Source organism: Sycon ciliatum, chromosome 8 (assembly GCF_964019385.1).
Source record: "Sycon ciliatum chromosome 8, ocSycCili1.1, whole genome shotgun sequence".
In the NCBI taxonomy this organism is placed as follows: Eukaryota; Metazoa; Porifera; class Calcarea; order Leucosolenida; family Sycettidae; genus Sycon; species Sycon ciliatum.
In genome coordinates this window covers 27,411,973-27,428,524 of record NC_088650.1, presented here as the reverse complement: position 1 = coordinate 27,428,524, position 16,552 = coordinate 27,411,973, and the positions used below count along the sequence as shown (strand labels likewise).

Here is a 16,552-nt window from a genome sequence, read left to right as displayed (position 1 = left end):
CCATAACAGGTACGAAAGGTGCACGACGTGTCAACCCCAACAGACAATGTGTGATTGTGAGAGATGTCTAGACTAGAACTAGAAGAAGAAGCTGATTTCACTGCACACGAAACAGTCGTGTATGATCTAGTGTAGAATCGATGTAATGCGTGGTGGAACTCGAGAGTATGTGAGTGAGATTGCGGTGTGTCAGACAACTCGGACCATAATTATAATCCATATCTAGCTGACCGTTGAAAATCCCGGTCTCATTCGAAGGCGTAGTCGCTGGGACGGTGCAGACTCCACTCGGGACCATTCGTGCACTGCATGTTCTAGGCAAAGTCAGTGTGCGAATGACTGGATGAATTTCGTCTGCATTATTGTGTAGTAGAATTGTTCGACCACCAGTCCAGTGCTACTAGTAGTCTCCCTACCGCCGCTTTCGTATTCTACTGTCCGATAGGGCCGGTCTCCACAGGCTCAACAGATCCTGGGATAGAACGGGTCACAGCGATAGGATTGTAAGCAGAACTACTTGTTGTTGTGGAGCTGGCTTCTCCGACCCAGAGAGATCGAGAAGCATCCCGTTTGTGTACCGACGTCAAACGAAAGGAAGTCGATGGTAGTCCGGGCGCAGTCACCGCGCAAAGAAGGTTTCTGTTGACAGATTTTTCTCAATCACATTGTTAGGACGAAAGGAACGCCAGTAATTCGCGGCCCATGCGTCAAGTGCCCTGTGCTTGAGAAAATGAGCTTTCTGGAGAGGCCCGGAGTGATGGTGGAGCAGAATTGTTGCGACCAGCACGTTGGTGTTCGGTGGAGTAGTATGGAATAACTGCTCGCTGACACTAGGCGAGGACTGAGTAGGAATTCGAGGCCAGTTTGGAATAGGATGTGGCCGTTCAGACGAAAATCGGTTGGCGATGCGGCTGCCCAACAGCAACAGCAAAAGCAGCGCTCTGATGGCGAACGACGCAAGGCCAGCCAGAGCCAGCGTCAGGGCAGCACTGGTGGAACACCCCAGCAGGGTCTCCCCACATCGGAGATCACCGCCGAAGTGTACTATCTCGGCGCGCTGCAGGTGTCGGACTCGAAGTCCATCCCGACCATGATCGCCACCATTGGCGAGCTGAAGAGCAAGGCGGGGAAGTCGCTTGTGCCCGGAAAGCACGCCAGATTGGTAGAGTTCTGTTTGAAGCGTGATCAGCTAACGCTGTATGAGGGTGCAGGCAGTGGATCCACAGGCAGTAACAGCACAATTGGAGACGAGACAGGAGGCAAGAGTGCAGCAGGCGGTAGTAATACTAGCAGCAGTCACAGTAGACATAGTCGGCTAAAGAGCAACGGGCGACAGAGCTCTGGCCGCGGAGAGGTCCTGGACGACTCGATAGACTATCCGAACTCGTCGTCGTCCAGCGTACGCTCCAGTGGATCGGACAGCACGCCGCGGCAGCAGAGAGAGCGGGTGCCAATATTCCGAGCGCACTGCAGCACGATCGCCATGTGCCTGCAGGAGAACCTGTACGGCAAGTCCAAGTCGGCGAACACGGGCACCGAGCACTTTGCCCTGAACATGACGGAGCTGGCGCCGATTCGCATGAGCAGCGGGCAGATAGCCCAGCGGCGTGTGCACTGGTGCCATGTGTTCCGCGCTAAGAACCATACAGAGGTAAGCGTGCTCAGACCCGGGCCGGCATCATGTTATATGGTCAACATCTTAAAAAGACAGTCTAGAACATACAGTACTGACCAGAGAAATCCAACCTCATGAATAAAGTTGCGCCATGTTCGAGTGCACAGACCAGTATGTGTAGTGCTAGGGCTGCGTAGTGCCCGGCAATGCTATTTTATTCATGAGGTTGGATTTCTTTGGCCAGCAACGTGGTTGTGTGCACAGTGCAATGGCGGTGCTTCTGCAGCTTCCGTACTATCCAAAGTGGTGAGCCTCGGCAGGGAAACAGCTGGTTGTGTCCGCTCCATTGTAAATTCTGGAAAGTGATTTCCGAAATATTTTCGTAATTAATTATCATGGGGGGGGGGGGCACGTTCAAATCCTGCAAATCGTGGAGCTGCTGCAAGTGTTTCTGGTGTAGGGATTTCTTTGTGGGATATTTTACCCACTGTTTCATTTCTATGAAACATTACACAATCTACGAGAAAGACATCTTAGGAAACGGTCTAGCTTCTCAGTACATGCACATGACTTTGACAGGAAGACGGTTCCTCTGCATGTTCTCATTGAACACTAGCTCATTGAAAGTAGGCAAGACTCATGTGTGGAACTGCCATACCGAGTTTGTGCCTTTGAGTCAGTCCTGTCCCAACTGCAGTTCATTGAGTCACATCATCATTCTAACTCACTGTAAGTGCAGACAATGCTCAGAGTCGTGATGACTGTCAAAAGAAAGCGCTCATCGGACCTGCAATGCACGGATGTTTGCCTTGCTCTCCGGCAGTCCATTCATTACAAAATTACAATTCAACACTCTGCTCAGGATATATGTCAAAAGCAGGTCTGACTCGGCAGTATGACGCTCCTTCATTGTTCACTGTATGGCAGTGCAACGCAGTGAATGAGTGAGTTGATGAGCTCATCGCGACATCACCTATAGACACACAGTTGGGACAATGACAACTGCGTTGCTGGCAGCTACCACATTATGACATGTCATGGACGCACCACCTCGAGGACACTATTAAGAAGACGAATGCTACGTGCGTACATGTGTGCACGCTGGGAAACTCAGTTTTGCGTGATGCATGTGACCAAGAGTTCATAACTATAGTTATGTACTCCTGATGTGACCAAGAGTATATAACTACATATGTACTCCTGATGTGACCAAGAGTATATAACTACATATGTACTCCTGATGTGACCAAGAGTATACAACTACATATGTACTCCTGATGTGACCAAGAGTATATAACTACATATGTACTCCTGATGTGACCAAGAGTACATAACTACATATGTACTCCTGATGTGACCAAGAGTACATAACTACATATGTACTCCTGATGTGACCAAGAGTACATAACTACATATGTACTCCTGATGTGACCAAGAGTACATAACTACATATGTACTCCTGATGTGACCAAGAGTTCATAACTATAATTATGTACTCCTGATGTGACCAAGAGTATATAACCTGGTTTTGTACTCTTAATGTGCCTGATAATGCTTGCTCTGCGGCTTGACACACCAAACTCATGATCCGAATAATCTCACAGTTCGCGTGAGACTCAGTTAGACTTCTCCCCATCCAAAGGAAACGTTTTAGGAGCTGCATCTGCGCCTTGATCCATAGAGTGTGGTGGCGTTGCTACGGATACGGAAGACCCGGCCTCCAGCCGAGTCTCGCGGCACAAACCGTGAAAAAAATCGGAACGCCACCACCGCCAAGCCTTCATATTCATACTCTGTGTGTATGGAATGCACCCACCGTCAAGGATCAATTCTACTCTGTGTGTATGCTGTATAGGCCTATCGACTGGTACAGTGCATCGCCTATACGTTCATGGAGCTCGGCCAGAAGTCCATGATGCGGCCTGGCAACAGCAGCTCCACCGTGGAGCGCAACGAAGGCAGCATCTTCAGCCGACATGACACGGATAGCAACGCTGTACTATCCATGTCGTCCAGCAGTCCCAGTCCTCCGGCACGCCGACGACGGTCTCTGAATGAGGTAAGTGATGCATCGTGTGCCTTAGCAAGAAATAATAGCAACCATTCCTCATTCGGATCTTATTTAGTGACACGGTAGTACCCGTGTTATCACACTATGCCTACTTGATGTTGGCCATTTTTATAAAGAGTTTTCAGCTGTACAGTATGTCGCCTGGTCATAGTTCAAGAATCACAGAACTACCTACCTACGCTGTACTTCCGAGTCACCAGCTCAGAGTTTGCTACGAATCATTTCACGGCCATCGTTGGGCGTGTGTATGTTATGTGTGTGTATGTGTTTGTCTCTTTTGTGCCATGCAGGCTGACAGTGGTCGTGGTACGGACACGTCACACCATCACGGTAGTCATAGCGCCCTGCACACTTCACACGGCGGTGGTGGTGGTGGTGGCACACACAGCCGTCAGAGCAACGTCAGCATACACAGCGGCCTGTCCGGCTCCTTGTCCGCACTCAGCGGCCACCACGGAGGTAAGTTGTATTGGCGCCTGGCTAGGCGGTCATAATTACTCAATAGCTCATTGAACTCGCAGGTATCTTTGTCGATGATCATGCATAAGTTGCACTGGCGCCTGGCTGGGCAGTGCGAATATCTGGACCTAGTCCAGTGTACTCAATAGCTTACTGGACCCGCAGGTTACCGTTGTCTGTGTGCGTGCATTGGAATCACTGGGAGTACAGTTAATGTAGCTACACCATAGCTCAGTGGGTAGAGCATAGCTTGCCTCAAGCAAAGGTCCCTGGTTCGAGTCCTGGTGGTGACATTCCATTTTTTCCTCAGACTTTTTCCCTTTTCCTTTCACTCAGCTAGTGGATACAGGTAATCTTTACGATAGCTTGTTGTTGCTGCATGTTGTTGTTGTTGTTGTGTCAGGTCGTCCAGTCAGCGCAGGCATGTCGCCAAGCCACCTGTCTGGCAGTCTCGGCACGGTGCAGGAGCGTCAGAACGAGACCGTGCACCACGTCACGCCGGAGCTGCGTCATCACAACACGCTCAGCATGGCGTCATCAATTGGTCAGTTACTGTTGTCCTGTGTACTGCTCACCTAAAGTTGGGGAATGTCAACCTGTGTCCCATCTAATACTCACAAGATATTGATATTCAGAACATTTTTTCCACTTGGATTTTCTCCCTTTCCTATGCGATATCTTTTGATCGGTGATGTGTTTCCGTTTCTCTGGTGATAGGCTCTGAAGCATCGGGCAGCTCACAAGCCTACTCCAGTCCTGGCAACACATTGCCACATCACTCACAGGCAGCGCTGGCCGTCGAGGCAGAGCTGGACGAGAACAGTGGTGTGCACGCGTCCGACCTCTCCACCGAGACCAGTCAGCTGATATTGAGCAACGCACAGCTGAGGAGCAACTGCAGGTACTGTGTATAATGCCCGATGATTCTGCTTCCAGTTTCAGATTGATCTGTTTCAGCCAGGGTAGAAATTTGTACTGCTTTTTGCTCCGCCTCATACCGGCTTGCACCACTCCATGTGGATGGGTCTGGCCATGCAACTGACACTGTGCAAGCTATCTGGTATCATTACAAGCAACTCATTCTCACCTTCATTTAAATCGGAAGATGAGCGGTCAACTGAAATAGACTCCAGGCAGCCAAAGCAAAGCTCACTATCCAGACTCAATGGCTACTATACTCCTGCCCACTAGAAGACTACATTGTCATAATTATTGTCAAACACTGTTATCATTTAAAAGAGGAAGGACCACATTGTTACAAGTTATGACCAACAGTCCACCAAGGTAACGAGATTATATGTCAGATAGTGTGACAATTAGGCACCGGAAACTGACAGTTATCACTCCCCGCTTCCCCGTTTCTCCTTCAGGTTACGGAGCAGCAGCGAAGCAGACAACGACTACCAGGCGGCGCTGTACGCAATCGGCAGGTGAGCAGCAGTGTTTCCACACTTCAATGTGTGAAGAGCTTGTGGTGTCATGTTGAAGTGGTAGAATAGCCAACAGTTGAACAGTTGAAACAGAAGTAACTCCTCCATTTTGGTTAGCGCTTTTTAACGGTCCAGGACACCTCGCAATTTCCGCTGGATACTCACAAGAAGAGTTGTCACACCCTATAGCAATATGATTGTACGCCTAGCAATAGCGACATGTTGAGTCTCTTTGTTCCTACCCACAGTGGCGACAATGAGAAGTTGCAGCTACTTCTCGAGACGACAATCCCGGCAAACGGAGAAGATGGCAGCAACCACAACCTCATGCATTACGCCGCGGCACTGGAGAATGCTGATGCCGTCAAGATACTCTCCAAAAGGTGAGACACTACTGCGGTGGAGAAGTAGATAATGCAGGTAGCTCTTTAAAGGGTAGTTGCTAGGGTTAAACACCTAAGAAAGAAGTATGTCACAAGTATAACAGATGTATGCTCGAAGCATTTACAGTGACTTTGAATACATACCAGCCTTGGAACTCTGCTGCTACCGTTTCAAATCTTTTAAAGATATTGTTGTTGTCTTTGTTGTCGTTGATGCTATTGCTGCGCTCTTATACTGTTCGTTGCAGTGGCTGTCGGCTTGAGACACGCGACATGTTTGGATGGACGCCGCTGCATCGCTGTGCGGTGCGTGGCTGCAGGGACGTGCTGCGCCTGCTGCTCAAGCTGAACGCTGAGATCAACGCCGTCGATCACTGGGGGTAAGCGGGCACCACTATTGATGAAAAGAATGCAGTGTACGTACAGGCACGTTCAAACTCTGGAGGTCTAGCTGCTTGGACCTTGTCAGGTCCCCTCAGCAGAGCTTGGAGTGACTGGCCGAACCTATCACAATGAACGCCAGCAAACAACAAAGCACTTTTTTTCTAAACCGACTCAAAGCATCAAAATCAGAGCGCACTAACTGCGAAAAGCACCGTGAGCTTTGCACGAGGGCAGGAAAACTTCGAATGCTCACCAGAAAGAGTGTTCGACCAAGCCGAGACCAGGGTACATGTAGACTATATTCAGATATTGGACCATGCATCAAGACAATGCGATGCAGAGCCGTGTAAAAGACCACGCATCTATGAATACCAACTTTCTGCTCTCCTTGGGATGGTTGACAAACACAATTTTCCTCGTGAGAAAGTGCTGTACCAATAATTTGATAATGTTACCATAGGAATGATATCACCATGCAATACCAATACTTCCGATGATGTCTTCTGTTTCGATCATGTGCAGCTCTACTCCGCTGCATCACTGCGTTACTGCCCAGCAAGGACGCTACCTGGAATGCACCTATGCACTGGTAGAGCATGGCGCAGCTATCGGCGTGGAGAGCAAAGCCAAGGTCAAACCTACGGATATTCTACCCGTGAGTCAGGAGGCTACCAACCAGTTATTGATAGCGACACTAGCAGTTCAGAGAGGACATCTTCAGAACGGCTCGTGTTTTTTTAAGCATTTCGACCATAGGTCACAATCCTTGCACATACTAACAGTGCATAGCGTTAGTGCATGCCGCATATATTTGCAGGGGTTCATATTAAAATACATCCACGCGCAAGCACGTATATGCCGGCGAGCAGGAATAGGACTGGCACAGTTTGATCAAAACACCCGTGATTGTGTCTGCATGCTGTACTGCGTATTTCCTGCAGGAGTTGAAGGAGATGCAGAAACGCCTGGTGTCCTCGCTCTCCGGTGCCCTGTCCAAGCTGCCAAGCCTCACAACAACAGCAGAAGAGGATGAGACCGAGACCACAACAGCCCTGGTTCCATCACCAGAGGTGAGATTCTCAGTGTACGGCCATGCTGGCTTGAAATTCATAACGGCATGCTATTGGACGTGGGTGAATTTGAACATTCTTAAAAAGCTCCTCTTCTTAATCCATTTTGTTTGCTTGTGGAAATGAAACAGCGGCACATGAAAGTACATGCATTGCGGGTAAATGTGGCCCATAGTCTATTCATGGGGCTGTATATGTCAGCAGCACAACAGAAATGGAGCACGGACATGCATGCACCTGCACGCTCACACTAACCAGGCATTCCCACCTGCCTATTCTGATACCCAGGTGACGACGATTGCAGACATCTTGGAGGCATCCGATGATCGTCATTCGTCAGGTCTCAGCAGTCCTCATGCTCCATTTGCTCCGCCAACAACACCATTCAATGAACTTGAAGGTACGGACAGACCTTGTTTGGCAGCACACTGAATTGTGTTAATGCCGGCAAGCAAACCCTGTAGCGGCGTTACCCACATGAACATAATGATTGTATGACCACTGTACGCATAGTCACATACCATGCTATACAATGGGATTTCGGTCTTTGACCACTTGGTGGTGGGTCTGATCTACTCACCTCCCACCGTTTAGGCGCTGCATCTGCGCCTTTGATCCTAGAGGGTGGTGGCGTTCCCACGGCGGATACGGAAAACTCGGCTTCCAGCCGAGTCTCACGCGAACCCTGAAATTTATTTTATTATCCTATACAAGCCTTCCCTAGTACGAGTATGGTGCTGTGCTCACACAACGGATACATGGAGATGACTGCGGGGAGAACAACCATTGTAATGTTACACAAGTTGGTGTCTGAGATATCAATTGTGTTCATCTTAGCGATCACACAAAGATGTTCACACTGGTACCGTACCTCTGGCCTCGGGGAGTTAAAAACTGTTGACAGGCTCACACACGTAATCCCATGTTGCTACTTGTGCTGGCTCCCTTTGGTCTTCGCAGATGGAGAGCCATTCAGCGCCGACATGAAGGCCATGGCGGCACTAGTTGAAGATACCCGTGGCAACGGCGACGCCACGTCTTGGGATGCACAGGCCAGGCTGAAGCAAGAGAGCTTGAAGCAGCTGGACGAGACATATCGGGTTAGTTTGGGAGGTAGTTTGCATTTTAACGTCGGCTGCCTGTACAACGTGTCTAGTACTGGCCGTTGGGTAGAAGCATGTTTATATATACGTGCCCTATCCTGAGGATGCCGGAATTTGGCACATAAGCCTGGTCTTCATGTTTCTACACACATTAGATTAATCTTCCCTCCGGGTTCAATATACGGTATATCTGTGTAGGAAGACCGCCTGTCTATATAAATCCAATGACAGCCGGCTTTTCTGGATGCCCTGGACTAGGTGTTCAGTACACAGTCAGACTAAATCCTCAGTGATCTGATGAGTTCCCAACATCATAATGGAACGATGGAACATCATAATGGAACGAAACAAGGCTTGTCAGGAGCAACTTTCAGCTTTTGTGGAGTGTGACTGGTGCAGTGCTCGTGTTGGTGTCTGCAAGCGTCGTCTCGTCTGGTCTCGTCTGGTCAAAAGAAAAATCAACCACTAAACCCTGTGTGTCGTTGCCTGTTACAGGAGGTGACAACCGGTAGCAGTCCCAGCAACCAGGCGCACTTGACCATACCGGGAGGTGACCTGCCACCACTGCACATCCCGCGCTCCAACAGCAGCGTCATCAAGGAGCAGTTAGATCAGCTGATGGACAGGGAGATGGAGCAGCTCAGCACACGAGCGAGCAGCAACGGCGAGCGAGACATGCCGTCACGGCCCATGTCACGACGAGTCAGCGCCTCAAAAGCGGTTGGAGGACCTCCTGCTACCACCGGTAAGCCTCTATTCAACACCACTACATGTAGCAGTCATAATAATATTATCAGTAGTCATCATCTTTTGCTTCACTTCCATGATAATGCCCTCCTGGATGAAAATTTGGAAACAATTTCTGTACGTGGTATAGCCAAGGACTGGTTGTGTGTTGCGGATTGGAGGTGAAGTAAAAGACAACAAGGCTGCAATAGAGCTTCAAAGTTCCTAGACTTCAAAAGTAGAGATCATTTGAATAGTATTAGCGATGCATTTAGTAGAGGTGTGAGTCAGCGCCTCCAAAGCAGTCGGAGGACCTACGCCTACCGTTGATACGCCCCTATTCAACACCACTACGTGTAGTCCAACAGTCATACCAGTAGAGATAATTTGAACTATGCCGGCACCGTATTGGCTATGCATTTAGTATAGACATGCGATCCATTGCTGTGCTTATGACATCGTTCGATACGAGCAACTCAGATACTGATGTGAATGAACGCTTTATACAAAGGCAGCCATACACCTGACGGCAGCAGCAGTACCAGGCTATTGAACAGAAACAGACTCAAATCTTCGCTTGTGGAATATAGTGATGCAGCACTAGAACCGTCTAAGCCAGTGTATGTGTACTACACTGTTCTGCTGGATGCCCGGTTGTTACTCCGAACAATACCTACGTGTGCATTGTGTTAGAGTACTGCTACATTTGCAGTGCCAATTGCATCTTTGCTTTCAGCCATGCAGCCCTGATATGCCCTATTGCAGAATACTTCTGATGTCACTTCTATTGTTAGGAAGTTATAGGCCACTCGCCGACTGCTTCTTTCTCTCCAAACCTCAACACTTGCAAGCATGCTCGAAAGGAAGAAAAAAGTTATATTGTTGCCTTCTCATGTCTTGTCTTCAGATGAGAGTAAAAGCAAGGAGTCTCCTACAAGGACTGCGCCAGCAGCTGCAGCACCAGAAGCAGTTGCCAAGAAAGAGAGCAGTCCAAAACACGACTCGCCGGTGATTGATTCCACCAGAGAGCCCGTGACATCTCCTGTGACTGCAATACCAAAGAGAGTGGTAAAGCGGCACAAGAGAACTGATTCGGCGGACCAGCCATCATCTGTGTCGCCAAGCCCTGAGAAGGGAGGAGGAAGCTCGTTGGATGAGAAACGCTCAGTGGAGTCCGACAGCTCCATAATGCTGCGACGATCAAAGTCTGCCTTGACTCGCAAACCTATGCCGGTCGCGACCGTAGCGCGGAATGCGTCGGAGCACATCACATCATCACCGCGCAACACACCGCCCAAGTCACTCTCGTCGTCCAGCGACTGGAGTCAGTCGCGGCTCACGCCGAAACAGAACCAGCTCGGCGTCGAGCGGCCCGAGCTGCGGCCGTCTCCACTGCAGCGTAACAAGCACTCTCTTTCTCAACCTGCCTTGTTCGGCACGTCCACTGGGACAACGTCCAGTGACGATGGCCGACCGTCTGTAAGCCGCAGCGGCAACCTAACGGACACGTCACAGGAACGTTTGAGAGATGCACTGATCGACCAAGAAGAGGAGGATAACAGCGAGGAGTCTGCATCCAGTGCTATACTGCATCTACTCTACATGTTGTCACGCAATCCGGAATGTCACCAAGAGCTACTGGCACACCTGGCATTGCCATCGAATGCCGACAGGCTGGTGGCCATGGCTCATGCCCCTAACACTGGGATCGAGGATCTCAGCAAGATTGCGCATCTGCTGCAGAACATGTTTGAGGTACGGAGCCCACTGAGCCGCGTGCTAGTCTGTCTGTCTGACTTTCTGTCTGTCAATCTGTCTGTCTCTCTGTCTGTCTCTATCTCTATCTCCCCCCCCCCCCCACACACACACACATTTTCCTAACCACTGTTTACCATGCTCATAACATCCACACACAGGATAACAAGAGAACAGTTCAGTATTATTTTACAGTTTTTTACTTCCGAGTCATTACCTTCATAGATCTCAAATTGGTACTATCCTGTGGCGTTGCTTCGCTTCACAGGTGGATGGTCTGAAGTCCCGCAAGGCTGCTATCAGTGCCGGCATGCTGAACGTTGTCATATCAATGTGCAACACACCAAGAGCTCTGCAGGTGAGAGCTACTATTAAACAACTGTACTCTTTGATGACTACGTTCCCCTGTCATCTTGACTATGCTTTTAACTGTGGTGGTGTGATGGGATCACTGTTCACTTAGCCCACAATGGTTCATGTACAGTGAAACTGCAGTGTAACATACCTCCAGGGGACACCAACACATCTCTACACTCTAGCTGAGGTACTGTATATCCAACGTCAACTGACTGGTATAGTACAGTGCAGTCTCCTCAAAATTATTACTGTTTAAGCTACAAAGAGCATGCACAGCTCTACAACGTAGTAGCTATCATCAGTAGCTAATTTGCTCACAAGCACTAGATAGCCCCCAAAGCCGACATGTTCATTTGAAGTGAATGCTAACACCACTTGTTTCCCGTGCCTGACTTTCTACTGCCGTTATAAGATATATTATCTGTTGCAGGATGTGTAGTAGTTCTTCAGCTCGTTGCTTCGGCAAACTCTTTTGCTTTGTTTGATTGCACTGGTTTGTAGTTGCCGTGCCTGAACCTGTTGGAAGATCTCCTGGGTGCTCCGACGGAACGCCGCTTCGCTACACAGCTCAGCTCAGTCAACTGCCTGCCCCTGCTCGATCTGCTGATTCCACTGGACAACGACTCAGGTAGGTCTCAAGTGCATCATTTGTTGAATGGTGTTAACTGTTGACCTTGCCCAGTGGATGTTAGCTCTCCACTCAATGTATAAAGGTTATGCGATTGTATCACCAGTTGAGATGCTTTGGCGAAGTCACAGCACAGCGCTGCAATAGCTAGCAGCTTACGCTGCATACGTAGCGCCCATAAGCGGTTCCGCTGTATACTTAGTGCCCACAAAAAGCCTACTTGACTCACCCCCATGAAATTATTCGCACAACTTCTATTGCTGTTGGTTTGGCATGGTTATGTGGAGTAGACCAATAGGAAAGACTACTTGGTGATCCAGGAAACATGTTTAACCTTCTTCCTACGTGTCCACCTACAGGTATCGATCCACGTCGCCACGCCACACCTCCGCTGCATCACAAGCGACGCAGTAGCTACTTGGCCGAGAACGAGTATGACGGCAGGTCGCTAGCAAGGTGACTGGCACATGCATACTACACATACTCATTATCACGAGTGCCTACAAGGGACAAACACTTGGATAACATTACTCGTAGTTCGAGGTGCTCTTGACCGTCATTTGTAGGGTATTCTCTCCAAATACCGAACTTAACCCTTTCACCACTGTCGACGTATATATACGTCATGACGTGTGCACCTGCCCCACTGACGACGTATATATACGTCCTCAGTGTACGTCGCGTTTGTACTGATGCCTCAACATCAGTGGGGCCTGGAACTGTTCCTCAGTGGGCTGAAGGCCCTGATCGACGTGTACGCAGCGTATGTCACTATGTGGCCAGTCTGCACAGCAGAACAGCTGCGAGCATCGAGTTTGAAGTGCGTATTTTTGGCATATCGTTCAAATAAATTGTTTTGCTCAAAGTTCGTTTTCGTCATCTTGCCCTGCTGTTTCTTGGCAAGGTAAGTTGCTCAACTACTCTGTGTCGTTGGAAGGAGTCCTGTGAAGCAGTGTTAGGCGGGTAATGACTCTGAGGATGATTCTGGAGACAGCGAAATTGTGTCGGAGTCGTTTTCTGAGGATTACGAATTTGCTGCTATTCAAAAGATCGCAGCCGACTCGGACGCAGGGGATGCTGGAGACCAAAGAAATTTGGAAAGCGATGCTGAAGTCTCTGACACCTAGGCATGGTGTTCTGAGCAGGAGCTATGTGTCGTGAGCCTGTTTGCTGAAATTCCTCAAGCAAACTGCAATCAAATTTGAAGGTCAGATTTTTGAAAATATTTGAATTTGAAGTCAAGTGTACTGGTCAGGCATGCATGCAGATCACAATAGAGATGTGCATACATGTAAGTATTGTATGTTGAGTACAGAGCCAGGCACCTACAGGATGGAGATTGCTATCTAATATGAATCCAGAATAATCCAGAATAGTCAACAATTGTGCAATTTTGAATCACTATCAGAAATAATTGCGCAGCCGATTGTTTCTTGAATTTTCATGCGTACGTACACCGGTACGCAGTATGCACTCGGCTGTTTAGGGAATGCTTCAGACTATTTTGATAGCTGGATTGTCTTGCCAGTGAGTGTCCAAATCAGAGAATGAGCAGCATTGCATTCTCCATCAATATGACTTTACCTGTGCCGCGTACGTACGTACGCGTGCGGCCAGAGATGAATCACCCTGGGATGCGCCGAGCACAGTGAGCCAACCGCTGCCACTGCACCGGCTGCTATTATAGCCGATGCAGTTGCTGTGGTTGCTACTCCAGTTACTCGGCATCCTCATTGTCCATCACATGGTTTTGTCTTGAAGTAGGTAGGGCTGCTGGAGGATTCAAGCTTTACGAGGCGCCCAAGAAAAGAAAGACCCATTCTGGATCGCGAAGTCGCATATGATGCAAGCGCCGTATAAAACGAGTTGCTGTACTCTAGTCTAGGTTGCCGTAGAACACCAGGATCATATCAAGCATGTTATAATTATGACATTTCTCCATTCTGAAGTCAACACTGACCAATTATAGCACTGCTTGCCATTGCTTGTCTGATCTTTGTCATCAATTGCCCAAATTGAATGAATTTTGAGGAAAAATCGCCAAAAGTCGCATATCTAAATATGGTGTTCTGAGTCTCGTACAATGAAATCCTACAAAATTTCTTTGCATTCACTTTGCATATGTCCATACCCAACATCTCCAACCAATTTTGGACCAGAATATGCATTTTCAAAAATTGCCATTTTTGGCCCAGTGGGAGGTGATTTTCCAGTCAGGGCTGAAAGGGTTAAGATAGCATCAGTTGGTTGTGTTGGTTGAGTGCCTGTGATCTTTGCGTCTGTTCACGCGGCAGCTCATTCAGCATTGTGAACGACTACTCGATGTTCATTCGCCACTCGACGCTTAAGCTGCTGTCGATGGCGTCGTACTTTAAGAAGATGCAGAAGAACCTCAACCACCGGCGGTGAGTACTGTCAGTCAGCATACATTGACTGCAAACAAGTACATGTATGTCGTAGTTAGTTGCTGCCCAGTGCAACATCAAAGCACGCCGTACATGTAGTAGACATCCATTCCTCTCCACCCCATAATTCTAAATACGGGCACTTCGGTTTGACTCGCCATTCCTCAGCTCAGTGTCATTGCTTTGTTAGCCTCCGGCTTCTAGCTCTTGCTGAGGTGTTGTTGCCTTGTGTTACGGGTTTTTGTCAGTTCTATTATCGCTATACAATGACCAGTGAGTAGGTATTTTACTACTCCCTGGCTGTAACTCTTCAGTTCGAGAAGATACTGCGTATGATGAGTCATGAAAAGATGTTATATTTAAACTACCAAAATTTTACAAAACACTCGGGAAAGAAATGTTTGGTGTGATGTCATAAACAACATCATGACTGGATAGTATGATCCCCAGCAGGCAAGCCTGAAGAGCCTGTGATGTCTTACGTGAAGCATACTATCTGGATGTCTTGAATTGTTGTTCTGTCCCTGTGCACAGCGCTTTGCTGCTGCTGAAGGAGAGGGCGCTGGAGGATCCCAGTCACTTGGTCTCGCTGACTTTGGAGATTCTCGCCAACGTTGCTCTGCAGTACGACATGCACGCCACTCTGGACGAACACGGCATCCCGGGTGCTGTGCATCAGTTCCTATCCTCCTCCAGTTCGGGCAGGTGAGACACTGGCTGCGATAAGCATGGTTTTTGATGGATATCCCGGGCACAGCACACATGCACACACCAGGCAAATCACACAGTCAAGATGGATTTATGCCTAAGGGGAAGAAGTATCAGTTCTCTCTTTCTGCTAGCCATACATTAGCACTATCTGCTTGTTCACTATTATTTATATCTTGTATAATATATTGGTTTGTGTGCTTGCTTACCAGACAACGGTATCATGCTGCTCGCCTGTTAGTTTACATGGGAAAGCAGAACGTCAGGCACATGTACTTGTTTGATCCTAAGATCGGTAAGTCAGGCATACTACAGAAACAAACCAGCCAGCCGTGACATTGTCACTGCAGCAACAAGCCATGGACTTGCTTCTGCAGCAACCTAACATTGTCTTTGCTATGCCATTCATTTCGTACGTGGTGCATGCCTCAGTGTACAACTGCACATTGCAGCAACAGGCATGACACGATCATGCAGTATATATTGCCAAAAAGCACTAACAGAAGCCAGAATCTCCTGGGACCAGGCAGCTCAAGGTGCAGACCATGTTTCATCATAAGTTACATTTGAATCTGTCTACTTCAACGTACACAGACCAGCTAGTTGTTAAACATTGGCTTTCTAGTCTGCACAATTGGATGCGGGTTGCCTAACAGATCTGAGTGTGCTAGCTGTGCTTAATGCATGTTTACTTGCTTCCTGTCACTGTGCATGCACTGCAGTGAACATCTTGGCCAGTAATGATATCATCACCATGAACAGTGACTCGTCATCACCCGCCAGGGCTGTCACCATCGAACGCCTCGTGGAGCTACTGACCAGTAACAACAGTGATAAGCTGTGGGGCGAGGCGCCTCTCGTAACGCCCATCGTGTCAACGACCACCGCAACCAGTCCGGCAAACACAGCCGCTGGGGCGACGGGTGCAAGCTATTCGCTGGATATTGGCGACGAATCTCCGCCGCTGGTCCGTCGGGCAGGCGATGCCCCGCTCTCCAACCCATCCAGCAAGAAGGGAATGTCACCGGGTCGCATCATCGACTTTGTCCTGTGCATCTACCGCACCATAGTCCACCCGGTCATCTTCCTGCGCCTGCTCATCCACAGGTAAGCTAGTCTCTCTTCTATCTCCCTCTCCCTCTCTCTCCCTCTCTCTCTCCCTCTCTCTCCTCTCTCTCTCTCTCTCTCTCTCTCTCTCTCTCTCTCTCTCTCTCTCTCTCTCTCTCTCTCTCTCTCTCTCTCTCTTTATCAAGTTCTCTCTTCAAGTTCTTTCTATCTATCTAACATGACTGCTTCATTTAATAGCTATCTAACCTCCACCACTATAAGCAATACGTGTACAGTCAAATTCGCTAATAACGACTGCGGATATAACGACAATTCGCGAATAACGACAGCATTTCCATGCCCAGAGCAAAGTCCCATCCCACTGTAATACATAGAATGAGACTTCGGGTA

General features: G+C 48.7%; 1 protein-coding gene across 1 annotated transcript in view; it reads left to right on the top strand.

Moving 5' to 3' along the window:
* LOC135822554 (uncharacterized) overlaps positions 1 to 16,552 on the top strand; it is a 32,083-nt gene continuing 15,531 nt past the window's right edge. The window contains exons 1-21 of the mRNA XM_065335355.1: positions 1 to 1,651; positions 3,471 to 3,674; positions 3,977 to 4,145; positions 4,549 to 4,689; positions 4,863 to 5,046; positions 5,516 to 5,575; positions 5,824 to 5,958; positions 6,207 to 6,338; positions 6,865 to 6,997; positions 7,284 to 7,412; positions 7,701 to 7,812; positions 8,373 to 8,512; positions 9,011 to 9,260; positions 10,149 to 10,996; positions 11,265 to 11,354; positions 11,855 to 11,981; positions 12,341 to 12,437; positions 14,276 to 14,386; positions 14,921 to 15,091; positions 15,307 to 15,389; positions 15,817 to 16,201. Of these exons, the coding sequence (XP_065191427.1) occupies positions 875 to 1,651; positions 3,471 to 3,674; positions 3,977 to 4,145; positions 4,549 to 4,689; positions 4,863 to 5,046; positions 5,516 to 5,575; positions 5,824 to 5,958; positions 6,207 to 6,338; positions 6,865 to 6,997; positions 7,284 to 7,412; positions 7,701 to 7,812; positions 8,373 to 8,512; positions 9,011 to 9,260; positions 10,149 to 10,996; positions 11,265 to 11,354; positions 11,855 to 11,981; positions 12,341 to 12,437; positions 14,276 to 14,386; positions 14,921 to 15,091; positions 15,307 to 15,389; positions 15,817 to 16,201 (4,478 nt within the window). The 5' untranslated portion in view covers positions 1 to 874. The remainder of the gene's footprint in view (positions 1,652 to 3,470; positions 3,675 to 3,976; positions 4,146 to 4,548; positions 4,690 to 4,862; positions 5,047 to 5,515; positions 5,576 to 5,823; positions 5,959 to 6,206; positions 6,339 to 6,864; positions 6,998 to 7,283; positions 7,413 to 7,700; positions 7,813 to 8,372; positions 8,513 to 9,010; positions 9,261 to 10,148; positions 10,997 to 11,264; positions 11,355 to 11,854; positions 11,982 to 12,340; positions 12,438 to 14,275; positions 14,387 to 14,920; positions 15,092 to 15,306; positions 15,390 to 15,816; positions 16,202 to 16,552) is intronic.